The sequence below is a fragment of the Lontra canadensis genome, unplaced genomic scaffold (assembly GCF_010015895.1).
Source record: "Lontra canadensis isolate GAN:19392208 unplaced genomic scaffold, GSC_riverotter_1.0 scaffold136, whole genome shotgun sequence".
Classification (NCBI taxonomy): Eukaryota; Metazoa; Chordata; class Mammalia; order Carnivora; family Mustelidae; genus Lontra; species Lontra canadensis.
The window spans coordinates 3,656,754-3,679,024 of record NW_022631130.1 but is presented as its reverse complement, the minus strand read 5'-3'; the positions used below and the strand labels follow the sequence as shown (position 1 = coordinate 3,679,024).

General features: G+C 43.4%; 1 protein-coding gene and 1 non-coding gene across 2 annotated transcripts; both read left to right on the top strand.

Annotated features, from left to right (window-relative positions):
• The first annotated feature begins 10,808 nt into the window (after positions 1–10,808).
• LOC116858429 lies at positions 10,809–10,915 on the top strand. The gene has a single exon (XR_004380913.1). It is a non-coding gene; the product is annotated as a U6 spliceosomal RNA (small nuclear RNA).
• Positions 10,916–13,588: 2,673 nt separating this feature from the next.
• Positions 13,589–21,916, top strand: AMER3 (APC membrane recruitment protein 3). Its single transcript, XM_032843168.1, has 2 exons — positions 13,589–13,642; positions 19,396–21,916. Exon 2 carries the CDS (start codon positions 19,416–19,418, stop codon positions 21,852–21,854), a length of 2,439 nt encoding a protein of 812 aa, XP_032699059.1. The 5' UTR covers positions 13,589–13,642; positions 19,396–19,415; the 3' UTR covers positions 21,855–21,916.
• Positions 21,917–22,271: the final 355 nt, after the last annotated feature.

Here is a 22,271-nt window from a genome sequence, read left to right as displayed (position 1 = left end):
ACACTGACTCATAAACTGCATCCTGTCTTTGGAATGTGCCCATTCCAGGGACATCACTGGGATCCTGCAGGGAACAAAATCTTGCTATCAAGACAGACCTAGCAAGCCGGAGGCAAAGATGGATAGCACACAAGAGGCCTGACTGCAGCAAGCAGTCCCAAAGGTAGGACAAACAGCACATACCATTACCCATTGACTCTCAGCACAGGACAGGACTCCCATGCACCTCCACATAGTTGGCAAGGGCCCAGGACTGCTTCTGTGAAAAGATCTGTCCTCGGAAATCTCTTTAGATGAAAGAATACCTTCTTTGGCTTACTCCAGGGACTGTGTCCCCAGAGAGCTCCTTGCTCTTTCCTGACAAACAGCCTAGGATTATGCCTTTTGCCAGGACCCTATGGCACGGCAAATGGATCATGAGCTTGAGCAAATGAAGGTGGACAGATAAGAGGGCATTGGGATTCTCCCAGAGGGTCCAGAGCTGGATAAAGTTAGATGACACGTGAAAACAATTATTTGCTTTTATAGAATCCATTGCTCAGAGTTAATTAAATAGGCTCTTTTCATTCTCAAGGCCAGCTTTGAGATTGAGAGTAATAGAGAATTAGCCTGGGGAGACTTGTAATGTCCTCCTGTTTCTGGGGTCTCATGTCCATGCACAGAACATTGGAGCTGGCAGAGGCCTCAGAGCTTCAGCAGTCCAAACCCACATATCAATGGTCAGAACTAAAGCCTAGAGATAGTTTGGGTTGCACAGAACAAAGGCTTCCGCCTGTCAATCCAAAGCTCTTTTCTTATTATATGTAGGAACAGAAGGTTACTCTGGGCCAAGGATGAGGAGCTCTGCTGAAGCTACCCACTCTCCTGGGTGGGAAGGTCTTATCTACTCTCAGGGAAAGTCACATAAGAACTCAGCAGATGAAGCCAGATGTGGATCAGAGGACAGTTCCTGATCCCGCAGTCTCTGAGCTTTTGCACTGCACTTCTGACTCCACAGGCAGCAGCATGTGCCCTCGGGGCAGCTATCTCAACCTCTCCAGGAGAAGAGCACATCAGTTGATCCAGCCTCAAGGTTTCTTGGTGCTCATGAGGGGAACATAGATGGGGAAGGATGGAAAGTTCTCCAAAGGGGAAAGAGATACACTCTTAGTAAAATAGATTGAACATTCAGTTTTACCTTTGCACCTATCAAAAACATCACAAAATGCAGTGATGGACTTTAAAAAGGTATGAACCTACCAAGGAAAAGAGAAAGAGTGAAGACAACATAGACTGGAGATGTCAAGGATATGTTGGAAGAGAGGAAGGGAGACAGACAAAGAGAGAGAGGGATAGAGCCAATTCAACAGGATTGCAAAGTCCAGGTCCACTCTGCCTGAAAGAAAGCAATGGGAGAAAGGCAGGAAAGACTCCAGATCTGTTTTCCTCCCCCCTCCCCCCCACACTGTGGGAGAGAGGCCTGACTGGGGAGTCCAGAAAGGCTGATTGTGCATGAAGAAGTGAGACCTCAGATTTGCTCCTATCCTGAAAGGCTCTGGATTCCAGGATAGTAGGCTCAACTGAGAGCAGGGGTGAGACCCCAGGGTGAACAAAGAGGGAAAACTGGAATGTGTGTGAATGCTGAGATCTCAGACTTCTCCCTCATCAGGCTGCTAGAAGCCTGACATTTAACTCAGAAGAAGGAAACTGAAGGATTCATCTCCAGAAAAACTGAGCGATCTCAGACACCATGGGAACATGGGCATTTGGGTGAGGAGGTATGAACAAGCCATTATACTGCACAGTCACTCTATAGTGGAGGCCCACTAGTTAACAAGAAGGAGACAAAAACAACACACAGCTTCTTCACTTACAATTTACTTACAAGGCCTCACCCTTAAATAAAGGAAAAAAAAAAAAACAAAACAACAACAGCACAAGAATCACCAAATATTTTGGGGAAGTTTCCAAAGTGCTATATAGAGTCAAAACAAAGTATTTTAGAGAAAACAAGATCTCAGAAGAAAATAGGCAAGAAGGAGGCATAAAAAACTTGAATTTATATAATTTATACAACAGATTAATAGAACATACAGAATCCATGATGCAAATAGAGGTGTTATAAGAAAAGGAATAGTGTCAGGAAACACTTCTAATATCTATTAGGACTTCTTAGAAATTAAAAAAAAAATCCTATGATAAGAGAAGTTAAAAGTTCAATAGAATGCAAAGATAAATTTGAGAAAATCTATTAAGAAGCAGAAAATAACTAGAAGTCCTAGCAACAGCAATCAGACAACAAAAAGAAATAAGAGGTATTCAAATTGGCAAAGAAGAAGTCAAACTGTCTCTCCATGACATGACACTTTATATGAAAAAGCTAAAAGACTCCACTTCCAAACTACTAGAACTCATGTAACAATTCAGTAATGTGGCAGGATACAAAATCAATGTACAGAAATCTGTTGCTTTCTTATACACTAACAATGAAAATACAGAAAGGGAAATTAGATAATTGATTCCATTTATTATAGCACCAAGAGCCATAAGATACCTGGGAATAAACCAAACCAAAGAGGTAAAGGATCTGTACTCAAGGAACTACAGAACACTCATGAAAGAAATTGAAGAAGACACAAAAAGATGGAAGACCATTCCATGCTCATGGATCAGAATAGTAAACATTGTTAAAATGTCTATACTACCTAGAGCAATCTATACTTTCAACACCATCCTGATCAAAATTCCACTGGCATTTTTCAAAGTGCTGGAACAAACAGTCCTAAAGTTTGTATGGAACCAGAAAAGACCCTGAATCACTAAGGAAATGCTGAAAAAGAAAAACAAAGCTGGGGGCATCACTGCCTGATTTCAAGCTTTACTACAAAGCTGTGATCACCAAGACAGCATGGTACTGGCACAAAAACAGACACATAGACCAGTGGAACAGAGAGCCCAGATATGGACTCTCAACTTTATAGTCAAATAATCTTTGACAAAGCAGGAAAAAAATATCCAGGGGAAAAAAGACAGTCTCTTCAATAAATGGTGCTGGGAAAATTGGAAAGCTATGTATAGAAGAATGAAACTTGACCATACTCTTACACCATACACAAAGATAAATTTGAAATGGATACCTACCTCAATGTGAGGCAGGAATCCATCAAAGTCCTAGAGGAGAACAAAGGCAGTGACCTCTTTGACATAGGCCACAGCAACTTCTTTCAAGACATGTCTCCAAAGGCAAAGAAAAAAAAAAAAATGAACTTTTGGGACTTCATCAAGATAAAAACTTCTGCACAGCAAAGGAAACAGTCAACAAAACAAAGAGGCAACCTGCAGAATGGGAGAAGATATTTGGAAATGACACTACAGAAAATGGGCTGATATCCAAGATCTATAAAGAACTCCTTAAACTCAACACACACAAAACAGATAATCATGTCAAAAAATGCGCAAAAGAAATGAACAGACACTTTTCCAAAGAAGACATACAAATGGTTAACAGGCACATGAAAAAATGTTCATCATTAGCCATCAGGGAAATTCAAATCAAAACCACATTGAGATATCAACTTACACCAGTTAGAATGGCCAAAATCAACATGACAGGAAACAACAAATGTTGGAGAGGATGTGGAGAAAGGGGTGACCTCTTACACATTTGGTCGGAATGCAAGTTGGTGCAGCCACTTTGGAAAACAGTTTAGAGATTCCTTAAGAAATTGAAAATAGAGCTACCCTATAACCCTGCAATTGCACTACTGGGTATTTCCCCCAAAGATACAGATGTAGTGAAAAGAAGGGCCATCTCTACCCCAATGTTCATAGCAGCCATGGCCACAGTCACCAAACTGTGGAAAGAACCAAGATGCCCTTCAACAGATGAATGGATAAAGAAGATATGGTCCATGTATACAATAGAATATTATGCCTCCATCAGAAAGGATGAATACCCAGCTTTTGTATCAATGTGGATGGGACTGAAAGAGATTATGCTGAGTGAAATAAGTCAAGCAGAGAAGGTCAATTATCATATGGTTTCACTTACTTATGGAGCATAAGGAATAACACGGAGGACATTAGGAGAAGGAAAGGAAAAATGAATTGGGGGAAATTGGAGGGTAAGATGAAGCATGAGACACTGTGGACTCTGAGAAACAAACTACGGGTTTTGGAGGGGATGAGGGTGTGGGATTAGTTAAGCCTGGTGGTGGGTATTAGGGAGGGCATGTATTGCATGGAGCACTGGGTGTGGTGCATAAACAATAAATCTTGGAACACTGAAAAAATAAAATAAATTTTTTAAAAAAGCAGAAAATATAATAAAACTAAAGCATTGATTCAGAAATTTTAGCTTATGGTACTTGGAGTTCCAAAAAGAGAGAAAAGGAAAGGAATTATTTTCTTTTTAACTGAAGAATATGTCCCCAAATTTACCTTTCTGATTTAAAGAGTCCACGTGTTCAGCACAACAAATGAAAACAAAACACCAAGCTGTATTATCAATGCATTTCAGAATCACTGGAATAATGTTAAAAATTTCCAGAAACATAAAAACAAACAAACAGGTGTAAGTATTTGAAAATGAATAGGAGCAATGTCTTTATAATTCTGAGGGGAAATGATTCCCATCTTAGGATTTGGTACTCAAACTATCAGTCAAGTCTAAGAGTGGAATAGAATTGTCTTAGACATTCAGTGTCTCAAAAGTATACCTAGGGAAGCTATAGTGGTATGGATTCCAACGAAACCAGATAATTAATCAAGAAAGAGGAAAATGATCCAGCAAAGGAGGGAATCCAAGGGAATTCTCCAGACAATAAGAAACTCTAGGACAAAGGTTTGAGCAGCAGGTCTAAGGTGAAGCCATGTCCCATAGGAGCAAAAGAAGAGTGTGTACCAGCAGGTGGAGGTATCCAGAAAAGAAAAAAGGAAAGAAATTGATAGACTAGAAATGCATTTGAACATATGACAAATTTATGAAGAAAGCATTTCCATTTTCAATGAAGAGTCTGACAGTAGCAAAAGATACATGGAAAATTAGATAGAAAAAGAAGCAATGATTAACCCTGGGAAAAATGAAAAGGTATACAAGGAAGGAAACAAACATAGCACATTACAGAGCACATCAGTGAATAATGTTTACATAATTACAATGTGAACGCAGTATTGATACAGCAAAATAAAAGTAATAGAAGAGAGCTCATTCCTCATATTCAAAGGTGGGCACTTGGTGTTATAGACAACTAATGAATTGTTGAACACTACATCAAAACCTAATGATGTATTATATGTCAACTAATAGAACAGAAAAAAATGTTTGGAAGTGTTTTTCTTGGAGCAGGGGTAGATTTACCTAGAGTCCACATTCTCTGTCTCTTTTGCCTATGAACTAATGCAGTGTGGGGGCAAAAAAATCTCTCACCAGGGTAGGCAACTCATTCTGGCGCTATGAAAATGATTTTCCCTAACATCTGAAAATCTGGTTAAAAATCTGACCAAGTGGTAGAGGCACAACCAAGGTTGTCTGCACAACCTCCCTAATTGTTGAGGAAGTAATGCAGTGGAAACACATATATTTGGGGTGCAGTGGTAAAAAAAAATCTGGACTCTAGATTCTGCTCCTCTAAGAATAAACTGCATGAATCTTTTTCCTTTTGCTTCAGGCCCCAAAATGACTCAGCATTGTACTGGAGGAAAGCATTGAAAGAAAAATGAGCAACAAGAAGTGGAAATAAATAAAGGTTTTAGAAGGATTAAAAGGAAAATTATGGAAACTGAAGGTAGTTATTGTATCTCAAAGATAAAAACAAACAAACAAAAACCTTTGAGCAGCCAGGCCAAACAATGATATAGCAAGAAAGAACTTCAGTCTTTTTTTTTTTTCTTCAATAATTTTTTTCTTTTATTTCTTATTATGTTCATTGGGCCAACACATAGTACATCATTAGTTTTTGATGTAGTGTTCAGTGATTCATTAGTTGAGTATAACACCCAGCTCATTACAACACGTGCCCTCCTTAATACCCATCACCCAGTTACCCCATCCCTCCACCCCCCCCCCACTTTTCTGCAACCCTGTTTGTTTCCCAGAGTCCAGAGTCTCTCTCTCATGGTTTGTCTACCTCTCTCTGATTTTCTCCCTTTCAGTTTTCCCTCCTTTCTCCTGTAGTCCTACACTCTATTCTTTATATTCCACATATGAGTGAAACCATATAATAATTGTCTTTCTCTGCTTGATTTATTTCATTTAGCATAATCCCCTCCAGTTCCATCCATGTCTATCCAAATGGTGGGTATTCATCCTTTCTGATGGCTAAGTAACATTCCATTGTACTTATGAACCACATCTTTTTTATCCATTCATCTGTTGAAGGGCATCTTGGCTCCTTCCACAGTTTGGCTATTGTGGACATTGCTGCTATGAACATTGGGGTGCAAATGCCCCATCTGTATCTTTGGGGTGAATACCTAGTAGTGCAATTGCTGGGTCATAGGGTATCTCCATTTTAATGTCTTGAAGAATCTCTATACTGTTTTCCAGAGTGGCTGTGGCAGCTTGCATTTCCACCAACAGTATAAGAAGGTTCCCTTTTCTCCATATCCTCACCAACATTTGTTGTTTCCTGTCTTGTTAATTTTTGCCATTCTAACTGCTGCAAGGTGGTATCTCAATGTGGTTTTGATTTGTATTTCACTAATAGCTAGTGATGTTGAACATTTTTTCATGTGTCTGTTAGCCATTCGTATGTCTTCTTTGGAGAAGAACTTCAGTCTTTTAATAGGTGTATGTCTTGTGCAGCTTTTTTAAATGTTAATAAACTTTTTCACCTTTTAAATGGATTTTATTTTTTAGAGCAGGTTTATGTTCACAGCCAAGTTGAGCAGAAAGTTCAACTCACAGTTCCCTTATTTCCCTGGCCTTTCTCATTTTTTCATTTTACATTTCTCCTATGATATCTGCTAATTTGCCATCTGAGTATCTTTTCTAGTGAAGTGTCTATTCAGACTTGTGCTCAGTTTTCATTGCATTGTTTGACTTCTTATTGTTGAGTGTTGAGATTTTTTAATATAGTTTGAGTACAATTCCCTTGTGAAATAGTTGATTTGCCAATATAATTTTTCTAAATCTATTGCTTTTTTTTTTCAACAAAAACAATTGATTAAAAAATTAGCAGAGGAACTGAAGGGATATTTTCTTTAAGATTTTTATTTATTTATTTATTTGACAGACAGAGAACACTGTCTGTCAAATAAAGTAGGTAGAGAAGCAGGCAGAGAGAGAGGAGGAAGCAGGCTCCCTGCTGAGCAGAGAGCCCAATGTGGGGCTCGATCCCAGGACCTGGGATCATGACCTGAGCCAAAGGCAGAGGCTTTAACCCACTGAGCTATCCAGGTACCCCCTGAAAGAATATTTTCCAAAGAAGACATCCAAGTGACCAAAAGACATGAAACATATGTTCAAGTGTGTTCAACATCACTAATTATCAGGAAAATGCACATCAAAACCACAAGATATCACCTTACACTTGTTAGTTAGACTAAAAAGTCTAACTTGTTATTGTTATTATCAAATGTACAATACACAGCAAGAGGAGAGAGGAGAGGCTGTGGGGAAAATGCAATCCTTGTATACTATTGGTGGGAATGTAAATTATTGTATCCACTACATAAAACAGTATGGACATTCCTCAAAAAATTAAAAAATAGAATTTCATATGATCCAGCAATTCCACCTCTGGGATACATCCAATGGCAATGAAACCACTATCTCAAAAATATATCTGCATCCCCATGTTCATTCCAGCATTATTCATAATAGTCAAGGCATGGAAATGACCTTAGTGTTCATCAATGGATGAATGGATAAGCCATACACACACACACACACACACACACACACACACACACACACACAGAGTGGAATATTATTCAGTCATAAAAAGAAGGAAATTCTGCCTTTTGTGACAACATGGATGATCTTGAGGGCTAAGTGACATGTGTCAGACAAAGACAAATAATGTATTATTTCACCTCTATGTAAAATCTTAAAAAGCTGAATTCATAGGAGAAAGTGGAAGAGTAGTTGCAGGTGATGGAGGGTGGGGGAAATGGGGAGATGTTGGTCAAAGGATACAAACTTCCAGCTATAAGATGAATAACTTCGGGGATCTAATGTACAGTATAGTGACAATAACTGACACTATAGTATTATATACTTGAAAGTTTTTCAGAAAGTGGTCCAGTTTCATTCTTCTGCATGTGGCTGTCCAATTTTCCCAACACCATTTGTTGAAAAGATTGTCTTTTTTCCCATTGGATATTCTTTCCTGCTTTGTTGAAGAGTCATTGATTATAGAGTTGAGGGTTTATTTCCGGGTTCTCTATTATTTTCCATTTACCTATGTGTCTGCTTTTGTTCCAGTACCATACCGTATTGATGACTACAGCTTTGTAATATAGCTTAAACTCTGACATTGTGATGTCACCAGGTTTCTTACACCATACACAAAATTAAACTCAAAATGGATGAAAGGAATCCACTAAAATCCTAGAGGAGAATTTCGGCAGCAACCTCTTTGATCTCAAAACACAACTTACTAGACATGTCTCCAGAGGCAAGGGAAATAAAAGTAAAAATGAACTATTGGGACTTCTTCAAGATAAAAAAGCTTCTGCAGAGAGAAGGAAACAATCAGCAACACTAAAAGGCAAGCTATGCAATGAGGGAGGATATTTGCAAACGACTTATCAGATAAAGGGCCAGTATCCAAAATCTATAAAGAACTTATCAAACTCAACACCCAAAAAACAACAAATCCAGTCAATAAATGGGCAGAAGACATGAACAGATAGTTCTCCAAAGAAGATATACAAATGACCAACAGACATGAAAAAATGCCCCACGTCACTCAGCATCAGGGAAATACAAATCAAAACCACAATGAGATACCACCTCAAACCAGTCAGAATAGCTAAAATGATCAACTCAGGAAACAATAGATGTTGACAAGCATGCAGAGAAAGGGGAATACTCTTACACTGTTGGTGGGAGAGCAAGCTGGTGCAGACACTCTGGAAAACAGTCTGGAGGTTCCTCAAAAAGTTAAAAATAGAGTTACCCTTTGAGCTAGCAACTGCACTACTAGGTCTTTATCCTAAGGATACAAACATAATGATTCAAAGGGGCATGTGCACCCCAATGTTTATAGCGGCAATGTCCACGATAGCCAAACTATGGAAAGAGCCCAGATGTCCATCAACTCAAGAATGGATCAAGAAGAAATGTGGAATATTACTCAGACATCAAAAAGAAGGAAATCTTGCCATTTGCAATGAGGTGGATGGAACTAGAGGGTATGAGCCTAAGTGAAATAAGTTAGTTAAAGAAAAATAAATACCATACGATTTCATTCATATGTGAAATTTAAGAAACAAAACTGATGAACATAGAGGGAGGGAAGAAAAAAATAAAATAAGATAAAGACAGAGAGGGAAGTAAACCATAAGAGATTCGTAACTCTAGGGAACAAAATGAGTGTTGCTGGAGGGGAGGTAGGTGGGGGGATGAGGTAATTAGATGGTGGGCATTAAGGAGAGCACTTGATGTAATGAGCACTGGGTGCTATACACACCTGACGAATCACTAAATTTTACCCCTGAAACTAATACTACACCATATGCTAACTAACTTAAATTTAAATAAAATTTTGAAAGAAAAAAAAGTTGCTGAGAAAGTAAACCTTAAATGTTACTACTATACCCTATGTTGTGGGGAGATGTTTTGCCATATATACATGTTTCAAATAATCAGATGGTACACCCTAAACTTTCATATGGGTATGTCAATAATATCTTAATACAGTCAGGAAAAAAAATATAATACAACTTAAAAATCTGTAAAGGACTTGAATAGACATTTCTCCAAAGAATATATACAAATGGTTGATAATTACATGAAAAATTCCTTAATATCACTAATCACCAGGGAAATGCAAATCAAAACCATGATGAGATATCACTTTGTGCTCATTAGAATGACTATTGTTAAAAAAAATTAAAAAGCAGGAAATAACAAATAATTAATTGGTAAGGATGTAGAGAAGTTAGAGTCCTTTGTCAGTGCTCGTGGGAATATAAAGTGGTGTATAAAAAGGTACAATGTAGAAAAAATTACAATGGCTCCTCAAAAAATTAAACATAGAATTACCATTATGACCCAACAATTCTACTTCCAGGTAAATACTCAAAAGTTATGAAAGCTGAAACTTGAACAGATATTTGTACACCAACATTCACAATATTCACAATAGACAAAAGGTGGAAACAAATGTCTATCAAGGGAAGAATGGATAAAAAAATGTGGTATATACATACAGTGTAATATTATTCAGCCTTAAAAAGGAATGAAATTTTCATTCATAACTACAATATAGGTGAACCTTGAAAACCTTATGCTAAGTGAAATAAACTAGACACAAAAGGACAAATATTGTATGATTCCATCTATACGAATTACCTAGAACAGTCAATTTCATAGAGAAAGAAAGTAGAATACAGGTTACCAGCACCTAGGGGGAGAGATGAATGAGGAGTTTTTGCTTAAATGGTAGAGTTTCTGTTGGGGGTCATAAAAATATCTTGGAAATAGAGATGATGGTGTATAACTATGTGAATGGACTTAATGACCCTGAATTATACACTTAAAATATATTGAAATGAAAAAGTCAATGTTACATATATTTTACCAGAACTTTTAAAAAGAAAAAGAAACGAACTGTTACAGCTTTTTTTTAGGATGGAAGTTTTAAAATATAGGTAACTTTGTGCTCACTTCTGCAGGACATATATTAAAACTGGAACAATACAGAGAATATTAACATTGTCCCTATGCAAGGATGACATGCAAATTCATGAAGTGTTCCATATTTTTAAAACAATTTTTTAAAAATAAAACAAAATACAGTTACTTTTGAAAGAACAAGAAACCACCCAGTCATTGCAGCAGGCCACATCATGTGAATGTATCCCTAATGCTAGTTTGTTTGAGATTGTGGAGCACATCTTTCTGCAGGGGAACTAGCCTGAGTACTAGGTTGCCTCTTGCCACATCCATCCTTGGAGCCATCATCCTTCTTCCCTACTCCAAATTGTGGCTCTTGAAACCACCTACTCCACCTTTCCAAATTGTGGCTATTGAAGTCTTTCTTCTCCATGTTGACAGTGCCAGCCCTCTCATCCTTCCTTGTGGGCATAGGATCCCACCACCTCACCTCGAAATCTTCTCCGAGGATCTATTGAGTTTAGGCTGCAAACCTGGATTTTTGCACCCCAGCTGAAGCACTTGACAGGCTACTGCCATATTTGTGCTCACAGTCAGGTGAAATCCTTTGAATTTGTCAGAATGCAAAGGTTATGGCCAGAAGGTCTGAGACCCACAGGTGAATCAATAACCAGGGAACAAGGGCAAAGAACCCTAAGGGCCCATGCCAGGAAAGAAAAGTGTTAGCGCCACAGCCCAAAAATGTTGTGAGTCCTGATGAGAAAACTACATGTATTATAAAAATAACAATGCAAGTTTACAATAGAACACTATTAAAAATCAGTCAGTAATGTCTGAACTGGAACATCCTGGTATGAAAGATCTTTCCAGGGGTCCTCAGAGAAGACCTGATCCAATGTCTTTGGGGAAGAAACAAAATTATGTATTATAAATTGTCCATATAGTTTGTTTTGTTTCTTAAAAATAAGGATATTTTAAAACTCTCTGACGGACGAAAGTAGATGGCTTAGAATAGCTCTCAATGGCCAAAGGGTGACAAATTGGAAAGGAAAAGAACAATTATCACTCATTGGAAGAAGTTAAGCCCGTAATTATTCCTCAAAAGGGGAAAAGTTTAAGAAAAATATAAAGCCCTTATATGGGACGCCTGGGTGGCTCAGTTGGTTAAGCGGCTGCCTTCGGCTCAGGTCATGATCCCAGTGTCCTGGGATCGAGTCCCACATTGGGCTTCTTGCTCGGCAGGGAACCTGCTTCTCCCTCTGCCTCTGCCTGCCTCTCTGTCTGCCTGTGTTCGCTCTCTCTCTCTCCCTCTGTCCCTGACAAATAAATAAATAAAATCTTAAAAAAATATATATAAAGCCCTTATAATGAAGAAGAGGGAAGACCATAATAAAAGAAACAAATGTTTATTAACTTTAACTAGTAAGGACTATGGAGTCTGTAGGAGTCTTATTCTTGATTCACGGTATATGTTGCAATGAAACATAGATCCGCCTTTGTTTCTACCTAATAGGGGAAGAATTGACTAAAGGAACTCTGATGGCCAGAAACTGACAGGAAAGGTCAGAACTATACCACCAACACCTGGAGAGGGGACATCTGGGATCATGCATGCTGCATCAGTCAGCAAATAATGTCCTCTCCGGGGGAGGTGACAGCAATGGAGCTCTCGACTCTGGGGTGTCTAGAAAGTCATGGCCTTTGCCATTTACCCTAGCCCTGATCTCTTTCTGGCCTCAGCCCAAACCTGGACTGGGCGACCCCTGTGTCCTTCCTTCCATTACTCATCGCCTGCATTCACCCCTATTGTGTGGAATCAGCCCCTTACCACCACCCTCTTCTACAGCTCACTTCCCTACCTCAGAGGAATCAGCAGCTTCGTCAGCACCAGCTGTGTGTTCCCGCCCCTTTCCACCCCACACCTCTTCCCCCACGTTCTTGGAACTGCTCCTTGAGCCATCCAGTGATTACTTAAGCCATACTTAATTCCTTTCCCCCAGCATGCCCTCCCTCTGTCCTCGGCCCAGCAGGGAGATAGTTCCCACGGTTCTACTCTTCCCAAGACTGCTGCAGGGCAAAGCAACAGAACACCTCACACAATGAGTAGCAGTAAAGGAAGTGCCTTGTTCCCATAAATAATATAATCCGGTCCAAGGAAGGCACTCTGTAAAGAAGGTTCTATAGGACTTCTGCCGCGCATCAGGAGACTGGCCTGCCCCAGACCCGCTCTGAATCCTGGGTAGGAATCTGGACTAGGCCCTGTGTGATGGAACCTTTCCGAGACGGTTGGGGTTAAATCTTCCTGGACGTTGCGAGCTGCGGAGATCAGGGTACCCACACCTGTGCACTCTAAGGCTTTCGGACCACTGCACAGGCTTGCAGTCTGGAGCCAGGGGAGACCACTGCGAAGCTGTACATCCCAGCAGCATCCGCAGCTGGGCCTGAGGAATGAAAAACCACAGCCTTGCCAAAAGTCAGAGACAGAGATCGGAGAAATACTTAATAAAGCGAGACTGACCGAAGTCCGGGTGGCACCGAGGCTACAGTTCCCCGAGAGCAGCCCCCACCCGGGCCCAGCGCGTTTCACCTCGCCCGCAGCGGCGCGGGGCTGCGGAGGACGCTAACAGGCTCTACGCCCCGCCCCGCCCCCACCCCGAGCCCTCCCTTGACTTAACCCTTCCCTGCCCGCTTCCTTGACACAACGGCCCGCCCCTCCAAGCCACGGCGAGCGGGCGCGGGCCCACCTCCTTCCCCACCCCGCGGGGGCGCGCGGCGCCAGGAGCTAACCGTGGTGCTGAGCTCGGCTCGCGGCTTGGGCTCGGGCGCGGCTCTCCGCCCTGCCAAGGCCGCGTACTGCCACATTCCCGGTCACCAGCGGTAAGTCGGCAAAGGCCGAGGATTTAGGCTTGGGGAGAAAGGGGATGATTTGGAAATTTTTGTATGTTCTTTTGAGCGATGGGCGGACTGAGTGGAGGAACAGGGTCTGTACCCTCTCTACCCCACAGTGTCCTGAGCGGATGTTGCGGAGTCTGGGGTCTGGGGGCGACGACACTTTTCGGTCTGGGCTAAGGAAGGGGAGAGAACACTTGCGCGATGATGCGGAGGCTGGGAAAGAACAGATAAGACTGGAGACCCATTTTCTTTCAGCCGGGCAGCCCGGGAACACCTAAAGACTCCCTTAGAGGAGGTGGAACAGAACCTTTGCTCCCCAAAAGGTCCTTTGTCTCCCCAGCGTGGGGATTGGGTGAATTGGTGATGTTCTTGCTGCAGATTCTATTTCTGCTTCATTCCCCACCCCACACCCACCCCATTACACGAGGCTTTCTTTCTCCACAATAGCCTTCACTCCATCCACCCTGAAGGTTTTGGCTTAGACAAGACACCCTCTACAGAAGTAAAGCATTGCCCCATACATAACCTCCTACGCTGACCCTAGTGTCCAGGAAGTCCCTTGGTGGGGCTCCCCTCTGAAGCCTCTGCTTTCCTATCACCATTCACCTCTTTGTATTTCAAGGCTTGCGATTTTATTGGGTGTTGGGGGCGGGGCAGGGAAAAGCATGGCAAATGCCAAAACTATTAGTCAAAATTTTTGTATCTCCAAAACACTGCTATTATATGTGCACCTGCAAGGTTTTTATTTGCTCCGTGATATGCCCAATCACTTTCATGTTAAAAAAGGGAAGAAACTGACAGAATTACCTTCCCAAAGGGAAAAGAAAATCCTAGGCAGTGGAGTTAAAGTTATTCATCTTGTAGAAAGCAGCCAGTAGAATTACTTCATTTTCTCAATTTGCAACAAATCCATATGCAAGTTCATACTCTGTGTAAGACACTGAGAGGAAAGATTGGCATACATGGAAAGTCTCTGTCGCTATTTACTTTCCACTAGGCCCTGGTCTGGTTTCTTTTTTATTTTTTTTAAGATTTTATTTATTTACTTGACACAGAGAGAGTGATCACAAGTAGGCAGAGAGGCAGGCAGAGAAAGCAGGGAAGCAGGCTCCCTGCTGAGCAGAGAGCCTTTTGTGGGGCTTGATCCCAGGAGCCCAAGGCAGAGTATTAACCCACTGAGCCACCCAGGCGCCCTATGGCAAGGCTTCTAATCTGCTTTCTTTTATTTTATTTATTTATTTATTTATATTTATTTATTTCTTTTCAGTGTAACAATATTCATTGTTTTTCACCACACCCAGTGCTCCATGCAATACGTGCCCTCCCCAATACCCACCACCTGGTTCCCCCAACCTCCCACCCCCTGCCCCTTCAAAACCTTCAGGTTGTTTTTCAGGGCCCATAGTCTCTCATGGTTCACCTCTAATCTGTTTTCTTGCCTCCACTCTTTGAGCCTACTTTCCATTCTCATTTACAACTGATCCATTAAAACTGAAAATTCACCTCTGTTACTCACCCTTGATGGTTGGCTCTCCATTGTGCATAGGATAAAAGCCAAGACCCAACCTGTGAACTTGGGCCTGGTACAGTCTGCCCTGCATATCTCTAGGCCTCAACCCACTGGCTTGCTGCTCTGGCCATCTGGGCCTGCTTTCAGAGCTTTAAAAATTCTTCATCCGTTGCTCGGCAAGGCCTTTCCCGAGGGATGTTCCCTCTGCCTGGAATATGTTTCCCACATCTCTTACCTGGTTGTTTTCCACTGTCTTTTAGATCTTGGTTTAAATATCACATCTGTGAATCAGAGTTGATTAAATAAATACACGAGGTGGTCCTTGTTCTCATGGAATTTGGAAGTTCATTTTAGAGAAGCAAGACTCAGTCCAAGGTCTTAGTGTCACTGAGACCTGTCTCAGAGAATGATGTGTATAACTGTAGAATTAAAAATGCCAGATTAAAAAAAAAATGCCAGATTCAGTATTCTATTTAGAAAATTTAAGCATAAATATGTGGCTAAAATGTCTCAAAAGCATAAATACTTCATTTAAATAAGCAGTAGCTCACTGTCAATGGCATTTAGAATCCTGAATCTTAGAGAATTTTCAACCTCACTGGGGAGTAAGAAGACCAAGCAAGCAACAGAATGAGGAGCCAGTGATGCTACAGATTAGAAGGCACCAAACCGGGGAAGGGACACTGCTACTTTTTCTTTTGGGGAGGGATGTGGAACATGGTAAAGGATTCCCTCTCAGGTTTCGTGCTGAGCACCACTGGAGAGGTCTTTAGCTAGAGGGTTACAAAGCAGAATGTGCATTTTTGCAGCTGGAAACCTCGACATATTTGGCCTCTGCCTTCAGGCAATGACAGTGTCAACATCTGACTATCCAGATAATTTCTACTTTGCCCCTGAGAACTGTCATGGAAGGTGACTGCTCAGCTTCCTCCAGTTCGTCAGTGGGCCCTCTGGCCCCCCACGGGATTTCCAACCCATGTCACAAATGGACCCATTTCTAAAGAGTCAGGCTCTGATAAAATATTTTAATGTAGAATCTGGACTGAACATACACTGAATGTCACATAATTGTTCCAGTATTTAGCAAGTTTCTCAATCATTATTCTGAATCTTAATGCTTATTTCCCTATCAATGTGCCAAAATGTTAAATGAACTCAGGAAACAGAGTTGGCAACATCAGTGACACTGAGTCCAGCCATCTGTAGAAATGACTGCTATTTTGAGACTTTATTTTCCAAGTTCAGAATATAGTAAAATTTCCAGTTCTTTGTGATTTTAAATCAGTTAACTGAATTAAGAAGAAATCAGTTTTATTTATAGAGATCTGATCTCTATATCACCTAGAGTATCAGATAAACCATTTTAGTTCTTGTAGTTGCAATTTCTTCACACAGTGAAGTAATCTTTATCATGCTCACTTGAAGTTATTCCTAAGAGCATAGTAATAAAAAGATTTTTCTAAAACATAGAAAAGAGATCTCATAATAAATATCTCTAAAATTTCAGGTCATAGAAATTACATTATCTTCAATTATAATTTTTCTAAATTTGCGTGCACTATACTTTCGATTTCAATCACCATTTTCATTGTGCTTGCCAATGAAATTCTTCATAAAAATACATTTATTAATTGATTTTTAAATTTCCCATCAAGAGGAGTTTGGGCTGTTCGTTCATAGAATATCTATCATGATTAAGAGCATATGACCAGAATTAGATGGGCTTGGTTTCAAATCTTAGTTCTGTCACTTACTGCATGGGTAAACTGAACCAACCTATTGACTTTTCTGGACCTTAATATCTCCTTTGTAAAATGGAGGTTACAGCAGTATATCTCATAAGGTTATTGGCCAAGCTCTCACTTGGATAAGTAGATGTAACCAAGACTCAAATCTGGGTTCTCCAACTCCAGAGTCTAGATAGTATCCACTATGTTGTGGATATTAAAACCCATCAGACCTGGGGAAGGACTTATGTAGGCCACAAAGTACTATGGGGAATGAAAATGGGATCTGCAGATACAGGGTAGGAAAGGCTTGGGCACATGCCACCTCACAAGAAGCAGAAGACAGCTTGAAGCACTGTCCCATCCAGGATGCTGCCACCAAGAACTGAGCTGCCCCCAGAACCAGGTCTGGATTCTGTCATTTTCCCTGATCCAGTGCCAGCTCCTCCTATCCTCCAGCTAGAAGTCCCAGGTGTTCCTCTGCAGGGTAGGAAGCACTGCTCATAGGTGGGAGTAGGGTTGAGGCTGGTCAGCTTGCCCCTGTGAATCCCTACAATGACAACCTTGTCACCCCTTTTCATCTTCTTCAGCTTTAATATTGTTAACTGGGCTGTGAGGCAGCCCCTCTGCTCACCTCCAGGTCCTCATGGCTAACCATTTGAGAGACTCCAGAGCTGACCCTATATGGCTTACATCTGTCTAGCAGCTTTCTGAAGGTAGCTGCAAATCTGTGTGGACAATGGACCCAAAAAGCATGCAGGCTGACAGAGCCACGTGCCTTTACACTTGCTGCATCCCTCCCTCACAGACTACAAATTATGGGGGAGTGAATTCAGGAGCTCCCTATCAAGAAAGTCCTTGTGGAGAGTCAAAGAAACCCCAAAATCTCTCCTGTAATCTTTCCCTGGACAAACTGACAGGATGGACTGTCAGGTTGCTCATCACCAAGGAGAGGAAGAGCTGCTGGAACAGGCTGAGCTGTGAGCTGGGTGCCGGTGAGAACGCAGAGAGAGAGAGTCCAGGGAAGGTCACAGGTGGTACTCTTGGGCATCACCTTTTTTTGTTCCACTCTTGTAGGCCTCTAAACACATTCCAAAAGCAACATGATTAAAACTATAGATTCTTGTTTCTCTCTCTCAAACCAGCTCTTGGCACAGGCCCCTTCCTTGCCTTTACTCAGTTTCTACTTCCTTACCTTTTCCCACTTCTGAGTCAGTATTTACTGTTCCTCAGTGTTGATGACTTCTCTCTCTTTATTCAGTGGCTGGGTCCTAGCACTTCTGCCTTTGAAAGGCCCTATATAATTTCACCTCTCTTTTTTGTGACTTATGACTATAGCTTCCATCTGGATCTTATCTCCACATACTTAGCCCACTTTAGTTACCTTTTATGAAACTTCTCTGCTCAAAACTTCTTTCTAATTTATTCTGTCCTCCACTCAAAGATCAGAAAAATGGTCTTAGACCACCAACTTTGTTATGTTACTGTTTCTACACACCCACTCACTCAGAAGACTTTCATAGCTCTTCACTGATCTCAGAGGAAGGTCACACTCCCCAGCTATGCAAAAATGGTCAAGATAACACTCTTACTGGCTTCCCCACACACACCCAGGACAGACATTGGTAATCAATCCCAACAGTCTTTCCCGTTAGATTAGACTGGGCATCCATCTGGGTTAGCACTCTGGATGGCACTCCAGACATCAGTACTTCTCAGGTGTGCACAGAAAGTGATACCTGCCTGATCTCCAGCCCATCATGTTCTATGTCTATCTAACCTGCCTTGTCTTGGTCTCATGTCTGACTCCTCACTTTGGTCTTCTACCATGATGCCGTCTCTCTTCTCAGTGCTCAAACCCAGCATGCACCGTTAGATGCTTGGTGGTGCCTTGCCCTGATGGTCTCTGTGTAGACTGAGTCTTGCCTCCTCAGACAGATGCAGTAGCCCTGGAGGGCAAGGTATGTGTTTTTCCTTCCAACTGACAAGCACCCATGTCCATCCCAGAAGGCAGGCTTGGGTTTTCCTTTGAGCTTTGTCTTTTAGATGAAGGCAGGAACTTATTTATTGAATCCACTGCTTCTTCACTCAGAAAGGCTGTGATACTGTAAGGTTGTGGTGCTATTTGTAGAGTTCTTGGGCCTGGAAATGGGAATCTGACTTGGCCAGATAAAATCTGAGAGGATGCTTGGTAGAGTTGAGAGATCACAGACACAAGAACACTAGACCCCAGTCTGCTCTCAATTCAGCTTCCACTGTGTGACTTTAAGCATGTGACTTAGCTTCTCTAACATCAGTTTTCTGTGGATCAGTGGGCAGCCCTGGAGCAGTGAGCATGGGTGAGGCCATTCTCATCTCCCTCTCCCTGCCTCTGCAGAGGATCCAAATTTAGTTGTCACCACTCAGCAACAAGGCCACAGTGTAAGCAGACATAGGCAGAGGTCTTCTAGAGCCATAGGCCACCATCTTGGATACTAAGTGTCTCCTGCTTTCCTTCACAGCAGTTTGGGGCACTGGCAGCATGGAGCTGAAGAGAGGGAAGACCTTCATCAAATCCAGCCTGCAGATTTCCCATGAGAAACTCCTAGATTCATCAGCCACCGCTCTGGCCAGGGAGGATACAAGTCCCTGGTCAGTCTCACCAGGAGGGCAACAGCGGCCCTACTGTGAAAGGGCCCCACAGGTTAGTCCCAGCACCCAAGGATATGACAGATGTTCCAACAATGGGGCAGAGCTGGAACCCGAGGTGGGGGCTGCAACCTTCTGTGGGGCCACCTTCAAACTGGTACGAAAGAGCAAGACTCACGACTGTGTGCCTGAGGCTGGCAGGGCAAGCACAGCCACAGGGCAGCTGGTGGGCAGTGCAAGCTTCCCAGGGCCCCCCAGCAGCCAACGCATGATTGATTACCGCCACTTTGTGCCCCAGATGCCCTTTGTGCCAGCTGTGGCCAAGAGCATCCCAAGGAAGAGGATCTCCCTGAAACGACCTAAGAAGTGCTTTCGGAACCTATTCCACATTCGCAGAAACAAGCCTGAGAACTTGGCCTCACTGGTGACCAAGGGTGAGAGCCTGTCTTCCCCTGGGGAGCCATCAGAGGATGGTGGGCAGCCAGGCAAAACTTTCTTCCCCTTAGGTGAGGGACTGGGTCCAGACAGCCTGTGCCAGGACCTATCTGACAGTGAGCTCCTGCCTGACTCTTCCTTTGACCTCTGCAGGGCCTTGTGTGAGGATGTGGCCTCACTCAAGAGCTTTGACTCCCTCACAGGTTGTGGGGAGATCTTTGCAGATGAAAGCTCAGTGCCATCACTGGAACTGAATGAGGGCCCAGAGAGCCCAGCCCAGGTATCCCAGATCCTTGAAAACAAGGTTCTTAGAGGCCCTTTCCAGGGCAGTGTGGAACAGCTGGCATCACCTGCCCAAAATGAGATGTCTGACTTTGCCAAGTTCTGGGACAGTGTGAATCACTCTGTGAGGCAGCAGCACCGTGCCCTACTAGAGCCATGGCTGGGGGGTCCCCAGGGGACAGACACAGACCGTCCCAGGCTAGATGCAGCTGGGCTTGCTGAGCTACCCCTGTGTCCCAGCAGGGACCCCCACAGTGGCTCCAAAGCTAGCTCCATAGACACAGGTACCCCTAAGAGCGAACAGCCGGAATCCGTGTCCACAAGTGATGAGGGCTACTATGACTCCTTCTCACCTGGCCTTGAGGAGGACAAGAAGGAGGCTTCAAGCCCAGGCACACCTGCAGCTGCCTTCCCCCGGGACAGTTACAGTGGAGACGCCCTCTATGAGCTCTTCTATGACCCCAGCGTGAGCCCTATAGGCCCAAGCCTGGATGATGACTTATGTGTGTCTGAGAGTCTGTCAGGGCCAGCACTAGGAGCACCATTGTCCATGTGCAGCTTCCACGTGGGGGCAGAGGAGAACTTGGCCCCAGCACCAGGGCCAGATCTGCTCAGCCAGGGCTTTTTGCAAAGCTCCTGGAAGGGCAAGGAGTGCCTGCTAAAGCTCTGTGACACTGAGCTTGCCATCACCATGGGCATTATCAACTGGCTTCGCCGTGGCCCTGAACTCCGTACCCCACCTGCCTCAGCTCCTGGAGAAACTGCAGCCTCACCCAGGAGACAAGCAGAGAAGCTGGGAGCTGACTCTGAGAAAAAGGGCCCAGATCCAGTGAAACTGGAGGGCAGGGGGCCTGGGGCTTCAGATGCAGTTAGAACTACTGTAGGCTCAGCACCCAGCAGATGGGAGCTGTGGGCACATTCACGTCCCAAGGGCCTGCTTGCTGGAGAGAGCAAGGTCACAGGAGGGTCCAAGCAGGGAACCAACACTCCGTCTAGGGACTCATCTCTGGAGTGTGCACAAGTGTCTGGGGAAGGAGGGACGCAAGGCTGTCATGAAGTCTTGTTTTCTTCTTTGGGGTGTGAAGCCTCTGCAACAACAGACACTTCCAGCAAAAATAAGATCCCAAACCCTTGGCCTGGCTTCCAAGAGCCCAGGCCTCCTGGGAATTTGGAGTGTTTCCAAGATCCTTGGAGGCCAGATCCTGGAAGAACCACTCTTGATGTAGAACCCCCTCTGATAGGCTGTGTGGCCCAGGTGGCAGCCCTGCACATCCATCCAGATTACCAACCCCCTACTATACACCTGCCAAGGCAGGACACAAGCAATGGGCTCTGTAGGCAGCCTCAGGCCAGGGGCTCTGACATTCTCCAGCAGAAACAGCCTAACAAATTCCCTAGCATGCCAGTTGTATGTGGCCTGTCCTCCTTGGCTAATCCTCTCCACAGCCCACAGGACCAGAGGTGCCCAGGTCACATCCTGGACCTTAGCCGGCTCAGGGTGGAGCCCACCAGGATGGATGCCCAGGCTTATCGTGTCTCCATGGATGACCAGCCCCTTCAGCTCAGTTCAAGGGCTGTGGAACAGGCAGCACCTAGGGGCCAGCTGGATTCATAGCCCCTCTTGGTCCTACTACCCAGCTGAGCCCCCAGGGCCAACTTCCAGGATTCCTGGACCTCACTTCCAACATCCAGTATAAGTGAGCCCCCTCTGCAAGTGCCCCAGAAAGTTGTTATAGTTTCCTGGTCCATGAGGGCCTCCTCTGCAACCAGCCGGAAGAAGGGCCCCCAGACCAGCCATGGCCGAGCCTCACCTGTAACATGGGCCCTCACTCACCAGAAACTGTGTCTTTGGGGCCACATTCAAGAGAACCTAACATCCAAACCTCCAGCCTCTGTCCCTAATATGAGGACTGTGGGGGAGTGGGGGTAGCAGCACACAGACAAGTGGAGCAGAGCATTTTAATGTGGAGGCATCCATGCCTGAACCAGTTCAGCCAGACCAGGTACTGTGCAGCCCAAGGCCAAGGACAGC